Consider the following 19,400-nt stretch of genomic DNA (forward strand, 5'->3'; position numbering starts at 1 on the left):
ACTCTCTGTCTTCTATTAGTTATCCAGTCCACTGTCCATGCGAATATACTACCCCCTACACCATGGGCTCTTATCTTATTAAGTAGCCTTGTGTAACTCTTATCTTATTAAGTAGCCTTAAGTAACCTTATTGAACGCCTTTTGGAAATCAAAATATACTACTGGTTCCCCTTTATCTATTGTACTTATTACCTCCTCAAAGAATTCTAATAAATTTTGTCAGGCATGATTTCCCCTTCATGAAGCCATGCTGACTCTGCTTGATTATATTATGCATTTCTAAATGCTTTGCCATTACATCCTTTATAATAGGCTCTAACATTTTCTCAATGATGGATGTTAAGCTAACTCGCCCATAGTTATCTGTTTTTTGACTCCCTCCCTTTTTGAATAAGGGTGTTACATTGGCAGTTTTCCAATCCTCTTGGATTTTTCCAGAATCTAAGGACTCCTTCCCAAAGGTTACTGATAAAATTAGTACTATGAAAAGATTTATATTATGAGAAAAGTAAAGTTGAAAAGACCTATTGGAACAATGGAATTTAGATTAAAAATGGAGAAACATGTATAAAGGAGATGAGGTTATGTGTAAGGGAGAAAGCATTCTAGCATCTAACACAAGTGTGAAAAGCCTCCAGCCTCTATGCATCAAGTTGCCGTCTGCAGGAACCGAAGTGAAGAAAACTCACTTTAACTATCACTGTCTAGGGTATTGTGCGCTTTGCCTGGGTCTGCCGAAATCTATTTTATTTTACTGTTGCCTTAACGGGGGTGTAACTGGGAGCCAGATTAATTAGGGGAGTTAGGAGTTATTATAATAGTAATTTGTAGACCTATATATGTGCTTAAAATCTTTTGTTTTATTAATAAATGTTTCATTTAGTTTTGTAAAAAAAAACCTCTAAGTGTCGGTGGGCTTATTACTATTGATTTCAAGGCACACATCTTGAAATAAAATACAAATTGCAAAACAGTTGTGGCAGCTGTTTCAAGTTTCCCTCTGGGATTTGAGCAGCTCGGCATTTACCATCCACTGTGCCATAACATATACTATGTGATCATGGCTGATCAAGCACTTAAATACATTTTACCCACACTATCCCCATAACCCTTTACATTAGCATTAATCAGAAGTTTATCCATCTCTACGTTAACATGCTCAATGACTGAGCTTCCATGGCCCTCTAGGGTAGAGAATTCCAAAGAATTCCAAAGAACCGCACACAAGGCTACTTGATAAGATAAGAGCCCACGGTATGGGGGGTAGTATATTAGCATGGATAGAGGATTGGCTAACTAATAAAAGGCAGAGAGTTGGGATAAGGGGGGCATTTTCAGGATGGCAACCTATAACTAGTGGAGTGCCACAAGGATCAGTGCTGGGGCCACAATTGTTTACAATATATATTAATGACTTGGATGAGGGAAGTGAATGTACTATCGTCAAGTTTGCGGATGACACAAAAATAGATGGGAAGGCAAGTGGTGAGGATGACACAAAGACTCTACAGCCCTCTGAGTAAAGAAATTTCTCCTCATCTCGGTCCTAAGTGGCTTCTCCCTTATTTTGAAATTGTGTCCCCTAGTTCTAGACTCCCCCAACCAGGGGAAACATCTCACCTGCATCTGCTCTGTCTATCCCTTTAAGTATTTTGTAGGTTTCAATGAAATCACCTCTCATTCTTCGAAACTCTAGAGAATACAAGCCCAGTTTCCCCAATTGCTCTTCATAGGACAGTCCTGCCATCCCCAGAACAAGTCTGGTAAACTTTCGTTGCACTTTCTCTATGGAAATAATATCCTTTCTGAGGTAAGGGGACCACAACTGCACACAATACTCCATGTGCGGTCTAACCAAGCTTTCATACAATTGAAGCAAGACTTCACTATTGCACTCAAATCCTCTTGTGATAAAAGCTAACATTCCATTAGCCTTCCTAATTACCTGCTGCACCTGCATGTTAGCTTTCAGTGACTTATGGACAAGGACACCCAGGTCCCTTTGTACATCTACACTTTCTAATCTCTGACCACTTAGGAAATACTGTGCACATCTGTTCCTTCTACCAATATGGATAACCTCACATTTTTGCACATTATATTCCATCTGCCTATCCCTAACTGCCCTTCAGAAGATGATGGTGAGCTGTCTTCTTGAACCGCTGCAGTCCACCTGCAGATACACCTACAGAGCTATTAGGAAGGAAGTTCCAGGATTTTGACCCAGCGACAGTGAAGGAACAGCGATATAGTTCCAAGTCAGGATAGTGTGTGACTTGGAGGGGAACTTCCAGGTGGTGGCGTTCCCATGTATCTGCTGCCCTTGTCCTCCTAGGCGGTAGAGGTTGCAAGTTGGAAGGTGCTGTCGAAGTAGCTAATTGGAGCCAAGGGATTAGCCTTTTTGGAATTCTCACTGAAGGCTAACTCATACCAAAGGAGAATTCCATCTAATCGGCATTTCTACAACCACTTCCAGTGAGCCAATGGATAATACCACCATTGCGTACCCCCCCCCCCCCCCCCCACCAATGGGCAATACCACCATTGCACACTGCCCCCCCACAATCAACAATACCACCATCTCATACCACCCCTCATGGGCAATACCATGATTGAGCTCCTTCAAAATGGACAATACCACCATCGAGCACCCCTTTCCAATGGGCAATACCATCATCGAACCTCCCCCCCAATGGACAATACCAAAATTTAGCTCCCCCCAATGGGCAATACCATTATTGAGCTTCACTAATGGGAAATACCATAATCGAGCTGCACTCCACAATGGGCAGTGCCATTAATGAGCTCTCGTAGCAATGGGCATTCGCACTAATGAGTCTGGGCTTCCCTGAACAGCCTGTAATATACAATGGATAACAAAGGTGCTGTTGCTCAAACTGCTGTCCACCCCACCCTGACTCCGATGCTCTCTACCAATAGTCCTACAACCCTAGACTTGGGATAGTGGTCATTCTCATACTGAACATCAGGCCACCAGGTTAAGCATCTTCTAATGGTCAACAGGACTCGTGCTGAGAACCACCCCCTCAATACTTATCCTTCAACCAACATCGCTAAAACAGATTATCCAGTCATTTACCTCATAACTGTTAATGGGAGCTTGCTGTGTGCAAATTGGTTGCTGGCATTTTCCCTCATTTGTAACAGTGACTAAACTTCAAAAACCCTTCAGTGAAGCACTTTGGAACATCCTGAGATTGTGAAAGGTGCTATATAAATGCAAGTTGTTCTTTTTCTTCAACTCTTTTTCCCATTAAAATAGAAAAGAGGGACATCAAAATTCCACCCCCCCCCCCCTCCCAATCCCAATTTCTCAGTATCCCCCTCTCCCTACGCCCCTTTTCCAAAACCCTGCTCTCTGTCCCTTCCCTGTTCACCGTATTCCAGCCTCACCTCCTCCACGCGCTCCTCTGCAAGTCTCCCCTCAGTTGGGGACATCAGAGTTTGAAGGTGATGCCAGCGCAGTTATTGAGAGTAAGATACCAGTCTGGTGCCAGTTGTTTTCTGTGTAGAGCTCCTGATTCAAGTGGTGCTATTTGGCACAGGAACAGAATTTAAAGTATTTGTAGGATAGCTTGAACACTAAAATAGAAACAGATGTATGTAATATTTTCCATACTGCTAAAAACGATTGGCCTTGAAGTAGGTTTGTGCCAGCCTGGGCACTAATGCCCAGCAACACACAATTTTAGAGCCTCTGACCGGTGAGAGCTACAGCCAGCAACTGGGCTTCCTCCGGAAGTTCATCGGCAAAATTTGAAATTTGGGCTGCTGCAAGACCAGTAGCAAAACCTCAGATTGGTCTTAGCTAGGAAAGGGAGGGGTGGGGTAGGTGGTGAAGCTCTGGGAGGGGAGGATGAACTGGGAGATAGTGGGAGCCTGGAAGAGGAGGAGAGGCTTGCAGAGGAGCGCGTGGGGGAGGTGAGGCTGGAACACGGTGGAACAGGGAAGGGACGGCGAGGGGGGTTTTGGGAAAGGGGGATAGGGAGAGGGGGCACTAAGAGGGGGAAAATGGGGGAGGGGGGGCAGACTGGGAGAGGGGAGACTGGGCGACGGGGGGACTAAGTGAAAAGAGACTGAGAGAGGGAGAAGAGGGGGATTGGAAAAGGGGGAGACTGGAAGAGGGGGCAGTGCTTTTTACAAGTCTGTGATTTTAAATGTGGCCGGGACTCCTGCACATTCTGACTCCACATACTGGTAATGTTTTTTAAACATTTACCTCTTTGGTAGTGATCGGCCTGCAGCAGCCCTTTAAGGAGCTTCAGTTCAGGCCTGTAGACCTGGTTTCTGTGAATGGAAATGCCCCTTCTGCGCACAGGGCAAACCAATTTGTTATACAGAGCCTCAAGCAGACATTAGGCTCTTTATTGACGACACAGAAGGCCTCTCATAAGTTTCAGGCCCGAGCACGGTAAACTTCTCATGCTGCATTTACCAATGCAGCGACTGTTGAGAATTTGGCTGAGAGAGAGATCGCTCACACAAGATGCCAGATTGGAGACTTTGGCACCTGTCTTACATATTCAACTTTATAGACCATCACCCTTTGAGTTTAACACATGAAGATCACAGAGATTTATCGGAGCCATTGTGGGAGGCACAGTGAAAGCTCAGCATAAAGCGCCCACTGACCGGCTCTGCTCTTACTGAGATCCACAACCCACCCCTTCCTCCTTATCTCTGTAACCATCAAACCCTACTCTCCCCTGAAATCTCAGGTTCTCCTCCATTTCAGGCCTCTTGTGCATCCCCTATTTTAATCACTTTCTCATTGGTAGACATGCCTTCAACCACCTTGGACCCTAAGCTCTGGAATTCCCTCCCTACATCTCTATCTGCTTCTTTCTCCTCCTTTAAGACACTCCTTAAAACCTATCTCTCAGGCTAAGCTTTGGTGACCTGCTCTAATAGCTCTTTATGCAGCTTGATGTCAAATTTTGTTTGATACTCCTGTGACCTTTTACAGTGTTAAAGGTGCTATATAAATGTTGTTGTTGTGGTTGGGTCTTTGATCCCCAGATGTGTTTTTATTAAATGCACTATTTCACCATCCTGGACAGTTTTTTTGTGTGTAACCTCTTTTTTGGCGAGCGGAGATGTGAGTTCTGGATTCTGAATATTAGGTTGACATCAAGTGAGGATCCTCCTGTCTGATAGGAGATGAGTGATGGCCTCTTGGTCACCTCTGGCTGGATCTCCTGGTAGTTGTGAGTCAGGCTGGTGTAAAACGTGCAATCAGCTGGTTGGAAAAAAGCAGAAATGGGCTGCTTCATGTAACGCTAGGCCCAGAGGAGAAGGTGAAAGAGAACCACGTACCTTCTCAAGTAGTTGGTTAGATGCTGCAGCAAAGCAGGATTCCTGATTGGCCAGCAGATGTCATAACTAATTGGTTGTATATTCCTGTTGTGCTGGTGAGAATCCTCAGTCTGTGTCCCCTTATTTCCCCAACCAGTGGAAACAACTTGACACCATCTACCCTCTCAAAACCTTCAGTCATGTTGGAAACCTTTATTAAAACCCATTTTACCCTCTTTAGTCCTGTGGAAATAGGCCAAGTTTTTTTTAACTTTTCTTTATAACTCCAATCATTCATTCTGTGTATAATTAATAAGGACATAAGACATAGAAGCTGAAGGAGGCCATTCGAGCCTGCTCCATCATTCAACAAGATCATGGCTGGTCTCCTACCTCAGCTCCACCTTTCTGCACTAAAACCCCATACCCCTTAATTCCCTTAGTACCTAAAGGCCTATCAACCTCTGTCTTGAAAATACTCAATGACTGAGCATCCACACCTCACTGGGATAGAGAAATCCAAATATTCGCAACCCTTTGAAGAAATTTCCCCTCATCCCAGTTCTAAATGGCCACACTTATGCTGACTCTGTGATCCCGTGTTCTAGTTTCTCTAACCCGGGGGACACATTTTCTCAGCATTTACCCTGTCAAGCCCCTAAGGAATTTTATATATTTCAATCAGATAACCTCTCATTCTTTTAAACTACAAGGGAATATGGACCTAGTCTACACAATCTCTCCTCACAGGACAATGCCCTCATCCCAGGAACCAGTCCCATGAACCTTTGCTGCTCTCTCTGAGGTAAGAAGGACCAAAACGACCCACAGCACTGCAGGTGTCCATTACCAAAGCCCAATTCCAATGGATCTTCATGAATCTCCAATGGACTCATGGTTCTATAACCTTCGTACCACAGAATGCCTGGAATTGCACACAATACCCCCACTGTGACATAACAAATATCTTATACAAATTCAACATCATTTTCATAGATTTTATATTCAATTTCTGGTAAATGAGAACAAAAATAAATCTACATTGATTGTCACACACAGGAATATTGGACGGATATTACAAAGGGTTGTCAAAATAGCTCTTGTTGAACATTAAACACACGCCTTCCAAGGAACTGAGTCGATTCAGGTCTTGTTTCTGAAAAAATGAGGTAGTGAACGTACATCCCTCACGAGAGCAGGAGACCACACAGAGCATTAAACCATCTCGACTTTCACACCACTCACAGTACTGCACCAAATACTGCACAGGACACATAGATAGAGGGACAGTGGAGAATGGTGTAAATACTGAGGAGTTTTCGAGGATGGGTGTAGATACTGAGGGGTTACTGAGTACAGAAGGGTGAAGGCTGGGTAAGACACAGAGCTTCACTGTTCAAGCCCAGCCAGGCAAATGGGACTTTAGTTTATCATCCAATCATAACAGCGCACATCCCCTTTGCCAGGCACACTGCAGGAATGGGGGAACCCCAAACACACTGCAGGAATGGGGATCCCAGATACACTACAGGAATGGGGATCCCAGACACACTGTGGGAATGGGGAAATCCCAGACACACTGCAGGAATAGGGATCCCAGATCTCCTATTGCTCCTTTTGCCTCCATAGTAGCTGATGCTGGTTGTCCATCAGTTAGTTTTGGCTGGAGTTGAAAGATGAAGCCCATGGATCAGACAAAGACCTACTCCATTAGTTCCTGATCCCTCAAGCCTGCCTGGGCTCAATAAATGAGAGTGGAGTGGAGAGAGGGAGAGTGCTGCCATCTCCTCGGAGCCACATTGAGGGACATACAAAACATAGACGTGCTGTAGTGTAATGAAAGATAAACTCCAGATATACCCATCTCTGGTGAAATAATTCTGTGCCACCGCATTGATCAGCCTGCCCTTCCTCACTGGGTTGTAATCATTAACTTCACTTTTATTCTGAGGACCCGTGTCGTTGTGTCCCTAGTTATCCTGATGATGTAGTGGTGGGCCTTCCTCTTAAACCACCGATAAGTTTGATACAACAGAGTAGCTTTGCTAGGTCACTTCAGGGGAGAGATAAGAGTTAATCACGCTGGTATGAGATTGGAGTCACGCAGAGGTCCAGAGCCAGTAAGGATAGCAGGCTTCCTTCTCTAAAGGAACATTGTTTATGACAATCTAACAGATTCACAGTCGCTGTTACTCATTTACAGATTTTGTTTAAAACTGAATTTTCAAGCTGCCCATGATGAGTACAATAATAAAGCCATAAAGTGTAAAAACCAAGCACTGGGTTAATTTCTAGAGGGACAGCATTGTTCTTATATTTTTATATAAAAACGGAGAAGTTATCTCAAACTTTGGTTAGGCCACACCTAGAGAAGCGTGAACAGTTCTGATCTCCATATTACAGAAAGGATATAGAGAGACTGGAGAAGGTACAAAACAGATTTATGAGGGTGATACTAGAACAGGAAAGTTATAACTATCTGGAAAGAGTAAACAGTCTGAGGATCTTTTATCTTGTAAAGAGAAGTCTAAGGGGCAGTCCAAAAGAGGTCTTTAAATACAAGAAACTTATAGAATATGATTCCATTTGTGAGGTAGACCAAAACTAGGGGCTATAAGTATAAGAATAGTCACTAATAAAACCAATCTGAAATTCAGGAGAAACTTCTTTACCCAGAAACTGATGAGAATGTGGAACTCACTACCACAGGGAGTAGTTGAGGCGAATAGTTAAAATGCATTTAAGGGAAAGCTGGATAAACATGTGGAGGGGTGGGGTGGGGGGGAGGATTAGGATATATTGATAGGGTGAGATGCAAGGTGGGAGGAGGCTTATGTGGTGCATAAACACCAGAATAGACCAGTTGGGCTGAATTGTCCATTTCTGTGCTGTAAATTCCATGTAACTTAGTAGTTCTGGTAGTTGTCTGGCAATCATAAGGTTTTAAGTTCAAGTCCCACCACAGCAAGGAATGAATTCCAGCAACTGATAATCTGTAGGAAAGCGTCAATTAAACATGAGAAGCCCAATTAGTTCATTATCTCTCTGTGACTCCAGTATAAGACCAAGTGAGCAATTCTCAACCTAACCCTCAGGGCTACCAGTTAACAAGGCCCATGGGACTGGTTATTTGGAAAGAATTCCATGACTGTATTTAATTCTAACCTGTTCATCAGCTTGGTGTGTTTGCTACAGCACTCACTGACCTGATTAGGTGACCTCTCCTTGTTACCCATGACTCATCAGCAACCACCCACCTCCCCACCCCTCTAAACACCCAATGCACACAGAGCTGGGGCGGGGGGGATGCATGTGGTTATGCTTCACCCTCAGATTTGATGTGGAGCAGGGCTGAAAAACTATTCTCATTTTTAATTGTAACTTTCAGTAGTCTACTTACTTGTGTACAACAACCTGAGCTGGCAAGGTCCAATTATCCGAGGGTGACATCCACTCAACACAATGATTAACATGAAGAATCCCTGGTGCTAAGATAGTTCTATTGCTATATTATTGATCTGTGAGGCAGGCGGATTCTGCGTTCACCCAGGGTGGGATTGGTGGGGTGGGGATTGCAAAGAGGTCACTGCGTGAAAGGTCTGAGGCACATCATAAAATGGTCAATGCAGGGGTTGGGGGGGGGTCACAATTTTAAGATATACAAGCCCCAGATTACAAGCTCAGGAGGTGGGTCTTTTCCAAGTGTGGACTGTTGCGTGTGGCGGACACCGATTCACTGTAACCCTGCAAGCGAGAGCTGGACCTGTTTCTGGCTGGGATGAAGATCACCTCGCGCTGTATGGAATTCTCAGATCCCAAGGAAACTCCCTGAATTACTGCATGATCTGCAGGGTGGGGTCAGAGAGGAACTTTCCCAGATTTATTTTCCCCCAAAATCAGCTGAGGGTTTTTAAATCGGGTTTTTCACCTCTCTTAGGAGGTCAATGGTTTTGGGGTGAGATGGAGACTGGCTACGAACTTAAGAAATAGGAGCAGCCCATTGAGCCTGCTCCGCTATTCAACACGATCATGGCTGATCTACTGCCTCAACTCCAGTTTCCCACCTGATCCCCATATCCCTTGGTTCCCTGAGAAACCAAAAATTCTGTCTATCTCAGCTTTAAATACATTCAATGATGAAGTACCCACAACGTTTGGGATAGAGAATTCCAAAGATTCACCACCCTCTGAGTGATAAAAATTCTCCTCATAGTGTTACACAAGAAATCAATGATGTGTGGGACTGCCTGGATGGGCCAGAGGGTCTAAAGCCCACCCACAGGCCGGAATTTTCCAGTCCCCCCCCACGGCGGGTTCCCCAGTGGCGGGGCCAGCGAGTCATTAAAATCACATCGGCGGCACCGGAGATCCGGCCAGCATGAGGGGCTGGGAAATTCCGGCCCCAGTGCCCACCTAAAATGAGAGGAGCATCCGTCTCGTTCCCAATCACAATGGGGATTCATTGGCATTGCCAATTCTGATTGCACATATTCCTGGAGGTTTCAACACAAACCCTCGTGCCCCATTTGCCCAAACAATCATTTAACTCCATCTCCAATTTTTTTTAGCACTAATAAAATAAAGGTACGCAAAGGAAAGGATAAAAACGTATAATTCTTTTAATGCCCTTGTGATTTTTTTTTTCTTTTGACTGCTCAGAGCAGTGTCCAGGAGATCAGTTCCTGGAAACTCCAGGGCAACCCCGGAGCGCTGGCAACCCTAGGATGATGGAGGCAATGGCGAATGATGGGAGAAGCCAACACCCCATCAATCTTTCACTGCACCCCTCCAGAAATATAAGTGTGGGAAGGTAAAATGGGGGGCTGGCAGGAATCCCAGTGAAACCAAATGTATAAAATAAACCAGAAGCCCTCCCAACCTTAAATATCTGTGTCCTGATCCATTGTTCCTTCTTGATATTTTTGCCCCGTGGATGAAATGTCTGGTTTGGTCTCGTTCAAGTCAACCATCGCTTCGTGTTTCAATTTCTGCTCCTCCGCTTGCCTCTCCTTCTCGAGGAGATGGTAATTTATTGCATTGCCAATGAACAGGTAGATACTCGCGACGATCAAAACTGCTCCACAAGCGAAATACACATAGCGGAAGTCATTGTACGCGTCCTTCAGCAAGCCTGCAACAAAAAGACAGCTCTGCATCATGTGTCATTCCTGTGATTCAGCATCAAGTCAACAGGCAAACATTTTTGGGATCCATCCCCCACCCCATCTCTCCCCCTGCCCACAGCATAGTCACCTCCTCCTCTCCCAATGCCCCCACTGTATAGTTGCTCGCTCTCCCCAACCCTATCTTCTCACCCACTCACCCCTGCCCCTACAGGCCTAAGGATCTGGGTAAAAGACACAGGGTAAAAGCCACAGGAGAATGTGAGGAAAAACTTTCATACACAGCAAGTGTCAATGACCTGGAACTCACTGCCTGGTAGGGAAGTGGAGATGATGAATGATTTCAAAAAGAAATTGGATGGACACTTGAGGGAAATAAATTTGCAGGGTTACGGGGAAATAGCAGGAGAATGGGAGCGGACTGGGTTGCTCCACAGGCATCCAACATAGACTTGATGGGCCGAATGTCCTCCTTCTGTGCCATGATGACTGCGGAAATGTTTGGGTCTAATTGTAAAGTGACTGTCCAAGAGGCCCAGTTCTCCGGTTCTGCCTCAGCTGCTTTTGCTATTTTACAAAGAATTTTCAGCTACATGGAGAAACTGGAGAAGCTGGGGTTGTTCTACTTTGAGCAGAGTTATTAAGGGGAGATTTAATAGTGGTGTTCAAAATTATGAAGAGATGGTAGTAATTGGTAAGGAGAAACCGTTTCCAGTGGCAGGAGGGTCAGTCACCAGAGGACACAGATTTAAGATGATTGGCAACAAATCTGGGGCGGGGGGAAATGAGGAAAAATTTCTTTACGGAGTGTTAATGTGACCTGGAATACGCTGCCTGAAAGGGCAGTGCAACCAATTCAATAATAACTTTCAAAGGGAATTGGGTCAATACTACAAAACAAAACATTTGCAGAACTATGGGGAAAGAGCACAGGCAGTGGGACAATTTGGACACTCTTTCAGAGGCACAATGGACTGAATTGCCCTCCTTCTGTGTTCTGACTCCAGCTTCCAACACCCTCCCCTTTCTCCTGGCCTTCCCCATGACGTCACACACAACCCATCTTACCTAGGAGCGGAGGTCCCAGTAATACTGGACAACACTCCACTATGGTCACCAGTCCAACTGCACTGGAGAACCTCTGTGCCCCAACCATGTCCATCAAGGTTTCAAACAGTACGGAGCTCAGCATGCCAAAGGCAAACCCGAAAAAGATGGTGTAGATCACCAGGCCAATATAGTCAGTTGCCAAGGGCATCATGATGTGGCAGACACCGTTGTAGAGGACGGAGAATGAGAAAAAGTATTGGATCTTTGGCCTCACCCACTTGGTGTTGGCCAGGAGTCCCATGGATGGTCGAGCAAACATGTCCACGAAAGCCAGGATGGAGAGAAGGAAGGCTGCTTTGTACTCATCAATGCCCATATTCTTGGCATAAGAGGACAAGAAGACCAGGGGTGCGAATAGACCAAAGAACATGATGACATTGCCAGACAGATAGATCAGGAAGCCTCTGTGTTTGAAGAGTGACAGGTCCAAGTAGTTGCTGATGGTTTGGATGATGCTGAGCTTTGCTTTGGGTTCACCGGTCAGAAGGTCAGAGTTCGTGCCAGCCTCACGCTTGGCGTCCACTTGTGGTTTGGATGCACTGGTCTGCCGAGAGCCTATGGGGCGCATGAGGGATCCGGCCACACAGCAGTTGAGCAGGATCCCCCCCAGGATCAGGAAGCCTCCTCTCCATGAGTAGTTGTCAAAGAGATATTGGTTAAGAGGAGCCAGTGTGCTGAGGATCACTGGGCTTCCAGCCATCGCTAGTCCATTAGCCAAGGGGCGTCTCTTGTAGAAGTATTTGCCAATCATAGTCAACGACGGTTGCAAGTTGAAGGCGAGTCCGAACCCTGGATGGAAATGTTGTTTAAAATGTTGTTTAAAAGTTAATCAGCTGCTACTTAGTGTCACTCCAAGTAAATTCACACTTGCTTTTAAAATTAGTGAAAGATGTTTTAAAGTAATGTGTGTTCATCCGAATGACACTCCAATTCTGGTCCCTCGGCCATTCCTGATTCTCATCTTTAACTTCAAACCCATCCATGATCCCCGCACCCACCCCAACTCTGTAATCTCCTCTAGCCCTTCAACCCTCTGACTTCTCTACACTCCTCCGATTCTACTCCTCATACACATCCTCGATTTTGATCGCTCCACTATTGATGACTGTGCCTTCAATTGCCCAGGCTCTAATATCTGGAATTCCCTCCCTAAATCTCTCTCTCTCTCTCTCTCTCTCTTTCTCTCTAGCTTTCTCTCTCGTTTAAGATGCTCCTTCCTCTTTACCTAAATTCTGGTCACCTGTCCTCCTTATCAGGCTCAAATTTTGTTTGACTACGCTCCTGTGAAGAGCCTTGGGGCATTTTACATCAAAGGTGCTATAAAATTGCAAGCAGTTGTTGTAATGAATCTCTTACACAGGGGAGTGTGTCCTCTGAGTCCAGATATGCATGGAGGCTCTCCTTGGTATCCTGGTCAACATTAATTCCTCAATCAACATCACTAAAAGAGATTATCTGATCATCATCACATTGCTGTTTGTGGGAACTTGCTGTGCACAAATTGGCTGCCATGCTTCCTACAACAGTGACTATACTTCAAAAAGTACTTCATTAGCTGTAAAGCAGTTTGGGGCTTCCTAAGCTCGTGAAAGCTGGTGTATAAATACAAGCCCTTTCATAGCACTGATGTGCACCAGGTATTTGCTCCCCGCATAATCAGGAGTATGGTCCTGAGGCTGGGCCTAAACCCAGAGCTTAATAAAGAAGTTGTAAAGTGCTGCCAGTACTCAAAGAGCACCAATAAACTCAACACAGAACTTCACGAAGGGCCTAGAATTTATCGAAGAGAGTTCCGCTCTACGTGGAGTGACTGCAGTGAGTATTAAGCACTCTGACTCAGGGAAGGTCAGGTACATTGGCTAATATGAGGAAAGGTTGAACAGGTTGGGCCTATACCTATTGGAGTTTAGAAGAAAGAGAGGTGATCTTACTGAAACATATAAGGTCCTGAGTGGACTTGACAGGGTGGATACTGAAAGGACGTTTCCCCTTAGGGGAGAGACTAGAACTAGGGGACACAGTTTAAGAAGAACTTTTTTAGGACGGAGATGAGGAGAAATTTTTTCTTGCAGAGTGGAGTCTGTGGAATCCTTTTCCCCAGACAGCAGTGGAGACTGGGCCGCAGAATTTATCCAAGGCAGAGTTAGACATACTTTTGATAGACAAGGGGAGATGATAATGTCATTGGGCCAGTAATCCAGAGGCCCAGGCTAATGCTCCGAGGGCAAGGGTTCAAATCCCACCATGGAAGCTGGTGGAATTTGAATTCAGTTAATAAACTTGGAAGTGAAAGCTTGTCTCAGTTATGGTGACCATGAAGCTATCATCGATTGTCATAAAATAAACCCATCTGATTCACTAATGCCCTTTAAGGAAGGAAATCTGCCTTTCTTACCTGGTCTGGCCTACATGTGACTCCAGACCCCACAACAATGCGGTTGACTCTTAAATACCCTCTGAAATGGCCTCACAAGCAACTCAGTTAAAGGGCAATTAGGGATGGGCAAGAAATGATGTCTTGTGAAAGAATAACGAAAAAAATGGAGTTAAGAGTTATGGGTGGGGGGGGGGGCGTGGCAGACAGGAAAGCGGAGGTGAAAACATAAGTAGATCAACCATGATCTTATCAAGTGGTGGAGCAGGCTTGAAGGGCTGAATGGCCTCCTCCTGCTGCTAAGCCCTATGTTCCTATAATGGTTAGAAACTTTCAAGGAAGAAAGCGGCTGAGAGCGAAATATATAAAACAAGCATATCCTTAAAAGGGAAATCAGTAAATATTTTAATTTTACAATAATGCTGCTCAGATTTTAATGACAATCTTAGATACAAAGTGTTGAGACTTCGGCTGCTGGTCATCACCTGAGGTCATTGCGACACAAGTTTCTTATAAACTGTCAGCGGAAGTGGTTGGGGTTAGAAGCCAGTAAGCATCACCAGGTATAAATCTGTCAACTACATCCTGTTCAAAATCAGACAGAGAGAGACAGAGAAAGAGAGCAGAGAGTGAAAGGGATACCAAACAGAGGGAGAGAGCACACGGGATAGAGTAAGGGCAAGAGTGAAACTAATGCAGAATATAGGAAATATGTGTGTTTGAGACGGTCACTGAGTGCAAAGCTCCAAACAGTACTCTTTTCACATCCACCAGCAGGATGAGCTACTCTCAGCTGAGTTTCTAAGTTATTGGGGACAGTAATCTCTTGGTTTGGTGGGAGTTTCTGGTGCTACAACAGAGAGGGAGCATTCTGTGACCAGCAGTGGGTAGCATCAGATGCTTGTAGAGGACTGAAATGTGACTAAATGGGTTAAGTATTAATCTGATAGTTGCTGCAGACTCTCAGTAACAAACCATAGTATGTCAGTTGGAAATGTAATTGGTACATTAATACTCACAGACCATTAGTTCAGTATTTAAACAAGGAACGACACAAGTGCCAAGTATCAAAGAATGATTTGACACTTACCCCCAATCACTCCTATACAGAAGTAAAGCTCCACAATACTATTGCAGAACGAAGAGATGATCATTCCTGAGCTCGCCAGCAGCCCGCCCATTAGCACCACTGGCCGACTGCCGTATCTGTTCACCAGGACACTGCTGATAGGACCTGAAGGAGAATATAAGATTGATTGGTTAATATGGGAGCCTAAAGGATGAGGGGAGTCAGCATTGTGCATTTGTCCAGTGTGATGTGATGGAAGTCCCTCTCTGAAGTCAGCTGGAAGTTTGTGAGGTGCTGAGATGGTTCCAAGCTCTCACCAACTGAGCACTAATTCTCAGTCAGATATTGTAGGGGCGGCAAAAGTTGGAAATGGATAGATCAAGCTTGTAATGCAAGAGGTGCTCTTCTAAGTTTCAGTTCTTCCACAGCATCTGATCACACACTCACTGAGACAAGAGCTCCCGCAATTAGGGACATAGGAACAGGAGAAGGCCATAAGGCCATTCAACCCCTCTAGCCTTTTCCACCATTCAGTGAGAACATGGCTGTTCGCTAACTTAACTTCAGCTATCTACCTTGGTTCCATAACCCTCTATACCCTAACCAGACAGAAATAGTTAACACAGCGTTCTCCCTCTCTCTCTCTCTCTCTTTCCTGTCACAGCATTAAACAAACTAAGCTTGTTGATCCAGACCTGTCACCACTTCAAGGAATTAGCTTAAATGAGTCTGCCCATTCAGGGTGTGTAAGGGTCAGGAAGAACGCACGGTACTCCCGAGGAGATCCCCGGCATGTAGGATGTAAGCGGTAAATGGCATGAATGAAATTTCTCAGTCCAGTAAATTTCCTGGATATCAGGAGAAACTCAAGATCTAGTGAGAAAGTTGCTCAGTGCCCCTGGGTAACCCTGAAACATGTGTCATGAAAATAGAAGTCTCGAGAAAAAAAAGATACAAAGAGGTTGCACCATGGAAAGAGGCCATTCAGCCCATTCAGTCCATGCTGGTGTTTATTTTCCATGAGAGAAAATAGTCCAATGCACATTTACCCATCCTGTTTCTAATCCCTTCATCCCCCTTTCCTTTCACCCACCCCACCCACCCCCTCATGGTCTCAGCAACAGCTCAGTGGCTATTACCCTCTCGCCACTCAGTCAGAAGATTGTGGGTTCAAGTCTCGCTCCAGAGACTTGAGCACAAAATCCAGGTTGACACTTCCAGTGCAGTATTGAAGGAGTGCTGCACTGTCAGAGGGGCTACCTTTCAGCTGAGATGTGAAACTGAGACCCCAACTGGTCGGCATAAAAAATCCGATACTGGGGAGTCCTTTTTTGCATCCCGCAACCCACAAATTAACTGGCCATTATCTCTGCTTTGTGTGTGTAATTTGGGTACTGTGTTTCCTACATGACACGAGTGTATTTCAAATGTATTTCATTGGCTGTAAAGCATTTTTAGATACCCTGAGGATCGTGAATGGTGCTATAGAAATGTAAGTCCTTTTATTCTTTAGATGAACATTATGGACTTAGAATTGGCACTGTGTTCCAGACTTACTGTTCAGGTGAATTCATTGCCACAGGCTACTGATCCATTGACCCACTGGGACAGCGGAAGTGATGGGGGTTAAATGCTATTTCTCTGGACCTTTTGCCAAAGTTATGGTAAGTGGAAATTCACGGTTGACGTATTTTGACAAAATTAAACTGTTGTGGCTTGTGATAGCACCAAAAAAGGAAGAGCTTGTGTTTTAATAGCACATTTTACAACCTTGAGATGTCCCAAAGTGCTTTACAGCCAATGAAGTACTTTTGAAGTGTAATCACTGTTGTAACGTAGAAAATGCAGAAGCCAATTTGCACATGGCAAGATCCCACAAAAAGCAATGGCCAAATAATTGTTTTTTTAGTGAATTTGTTTGAGAGATAAATATTGGCCAGCGAACTTGGTAGAATGCCCATGTTTTTCTCTGTATACAAACAAACGAATCAGGAGCAGGAGTTGGCTATTCCACCCCATGAGCCAGCTCTTCCATTCAATAAGATCATGGTTGATCTGACTGTGGCCTCAACTCCACTTTCCTGCCTATGCCCGATACTCTTTGACTCCTTTGTCAATCAAGAATGTATCTAATTCAGCCTTTAAAGTATTCAATGGCCCTGCCTCCACCGGTCTCTGGGTGAGAGAGTTCCACAGACTCATGAAACTCTGAGAGAAAAAATTCTCCTCATCTCCTTCTTAAACGGCAGATACCTTATTTTTAAACTGTGTCCCCTAGTTCTAGTCTCTCCCACAAAGGGAACATCCTTTCAGCAAACCACCCTGTCAAGTCCTCTCAGGATCTCATATGTTTCAATAAGATCACCTCTCATTCTTCTAAGCTCCAATGGATACAGGCCTAGCCTGTCCAACCTTTCATCAACCTTTCATCCCCTCAACCCAAGAATCAGTCGAGTGAACCTTTTCTGAACTGCTTTAATGCAACTATGTCCCTTCTTAAGTAAGGAGAGCTAAACTGTACACAGTCCTCGATATGTGGTCTCATCATTGCCCTGCACAACTGGGGCAAAACATTCCTACTTTTATATTCCATTCACAGAATCACAGAATCAAACAGTGCAGAAGAGGCCCTTCGGCCCATCGAGTCTGCACCAACACGTTATTGCAATTCCCCTTGCAATAAATGACAACATTCCATTTGCCTTCCTAATCACTCGCTGTACCTGCGTACTAACTTTTTGTGATTCGTGTGCCAGGATACCCAGATCCCTCTGTACCCCAAAGTTCTACAATCTCTCTCCATTTAAATAATATGCTGCTTTTCTATTCTTCCTGCCAAAGTGCACATGCTCACATTTTTCCACATTATACTCCACCTGCCAAATTTTGCCCACTTACTTAACTTATCCATATCCCTTTGGAGACTCCTTATGTTCTCGTCACAACTTATTTTTCTACCTATCTTTCTGTCACCCGCAAATTTAGCAATCATACATTTGATGTCTTCATCCAAGTCATTGATATAAACTGTAAATAGTTGAGGCCCCAGCACAGAATAAAAAAAATCTTGCCAATCTGAAGAAGAACTGGGGAGTTCTTTCTGGTTGAACTTACCACATTAAGCCACCAAGGTGTCACCTGTGATTCAATGGGTGGCGCTCTCACCCCTGAGTGAGAAGGTTGTGAGTTCAAATCCCACTCCAGAGACATTCTGAAGCTCTACTAGATCACCTCTTAACCTTCTTTGCTCTAAGGAAAACAAAATTTCAAGCACACCTTCGGTCTGTCCGCAAGCATGACCCAGACCTCCCTGTCGCTTGCCATTTCAACACTCCACCCTGCTCTCATGCCCACATGTCCGTCCTTGGCTTGCCGCATTGCTCCAGTGAAGCTCAACGCAAACTGGAGGAACAGCACCTCATCTTCCGTCTAGGCACTTTACAGCCTTCCGGACTGAATATTGAGTTCAACAATTTTAGATCATGAACTCTCTCCTCCATCCCCATTCCCTTTCCGATTTTCCCCCTCCTTTTTGTTTTTTCCAATGATTTATATAGATTTTTCTTTTCCCACCTATTTCCATTATTTTAAAATGTATTTCCATCCATTGTTTTATCTCTACCTTTTAGCCTATTTCGATCCCTTCCCCCCACCCCACCCCCACCAGGGCTATCTGTACCTTGCTTGTCCTGCTTTCTACCCTTAATTAGCACATCCTTCAATAATATCACCACCTTCAACACCTCTTTGTCCTTTTGTCTATGACATCTTTTGGTTATCTCCACCTATCACTGGCCCTCTATCCAGCTCTATCCCAGCCCCCCTTAAACCAGCTTATATTTCACCTCTTTTCTATTTTTACTTAGTTCTGTTGAAGAGTCATACGGACTCGAAACGTTAACTGTGTTCCTCTCCACAGATGCTGCCAGACCTGCTGAGTTTTTCCAGTATTTTTGTTTTTGTTTAAAATTTCAAACCCATTGTTCTCACTGGCCATTTGTTGAACCTTGCTGTGTGCAGAAATCACTGCCAGACTTGACTGAAAAACAAGTCACTGCACTTTAACAGTGATATGTTGCATTTATGTAGCACTTATAACAAAGTAACAAATCCCATGCCTCCGCACACAAGAGCGACTATCAGACAGAATTTGAAACTGAGCCAAGTAAGCAGAAAGCGTTACAAGGCACACCTTAAGAGAGGAGAGAGAAATGGAGTGTCAGCCTTGACTGTGTGTATGCAATTCTAAGGACTTGGAAGTGAGAAATCTATCCTCTCAGCCATGGCCAACACTGTGAGAGGTCATATGAATTTGTCCTGTGTTTCCATGAGATATGACCAGCGCTGTTTACAGACATTGCTCACAAGCTGGGCTGAAGTTTCATGGGAAACTGGTTTCAGATTTAGC

The 19,400-nt window shown here is 44.6% G+C and overlaps 1 protein-coding gene across 3 annotated transcripts in view; it reads right to left on the reverse strand.

The window, feature by feature from the left end:
• Positions 1 to 6,300: 6,300 nt before the first annotated feature.
• The window catches only part of LOC144683442 (monocarboxylate transporter 1-like), a 33,161-nt gene continuing 20,061 nt past the window's right edge, over positions 6,301 to 19,400 (reverse strand). For 2 of the 3 annotated variants that reach the window (XM_078546459.1, XM_078546461.1), the window contains 3 exons: positions 15,014 to 15,157; positions 11,508 to 12,338; positions 9,918 to 10,447 (listed from right to left, as the gene is read on the reverse strand). In XM_078546459.1, the coding sequence (XP_078402585.1) occupies positions 10,197 to 10,447; positions 11,508 to 12,338; positions 15,014 to 15,157 (1,226 nt within the window). In that variant the 3' untranslated portion in view covers positions 9,918 to 10,196. Of the gene's footprint in view, positions 6,464 to 9,917; positions 10,448 to 11,507; positions 12,339 to 15,013; positions 15,158 to 19,400 lie in introns of those variants that run through there. The other variant, XM_078546460.1, reaches the window with a different exon arrangement.

Source organism: Cetorhinus maximus, chromosome 8 (assembly GCF_964194155.1).
Source record: "Cetorhinus maximus chromosome 8, sCetMax3.hap1.1, whole genome shotgun sequence".
Taxonomy (NCBI): domain Eukaryota; kingdom Metazoa; phylum Chordata; class Chondrichthyes; order Lamniformes; family Cetorhinidae; genus Cetorhinus; species Cetorhinus maximus.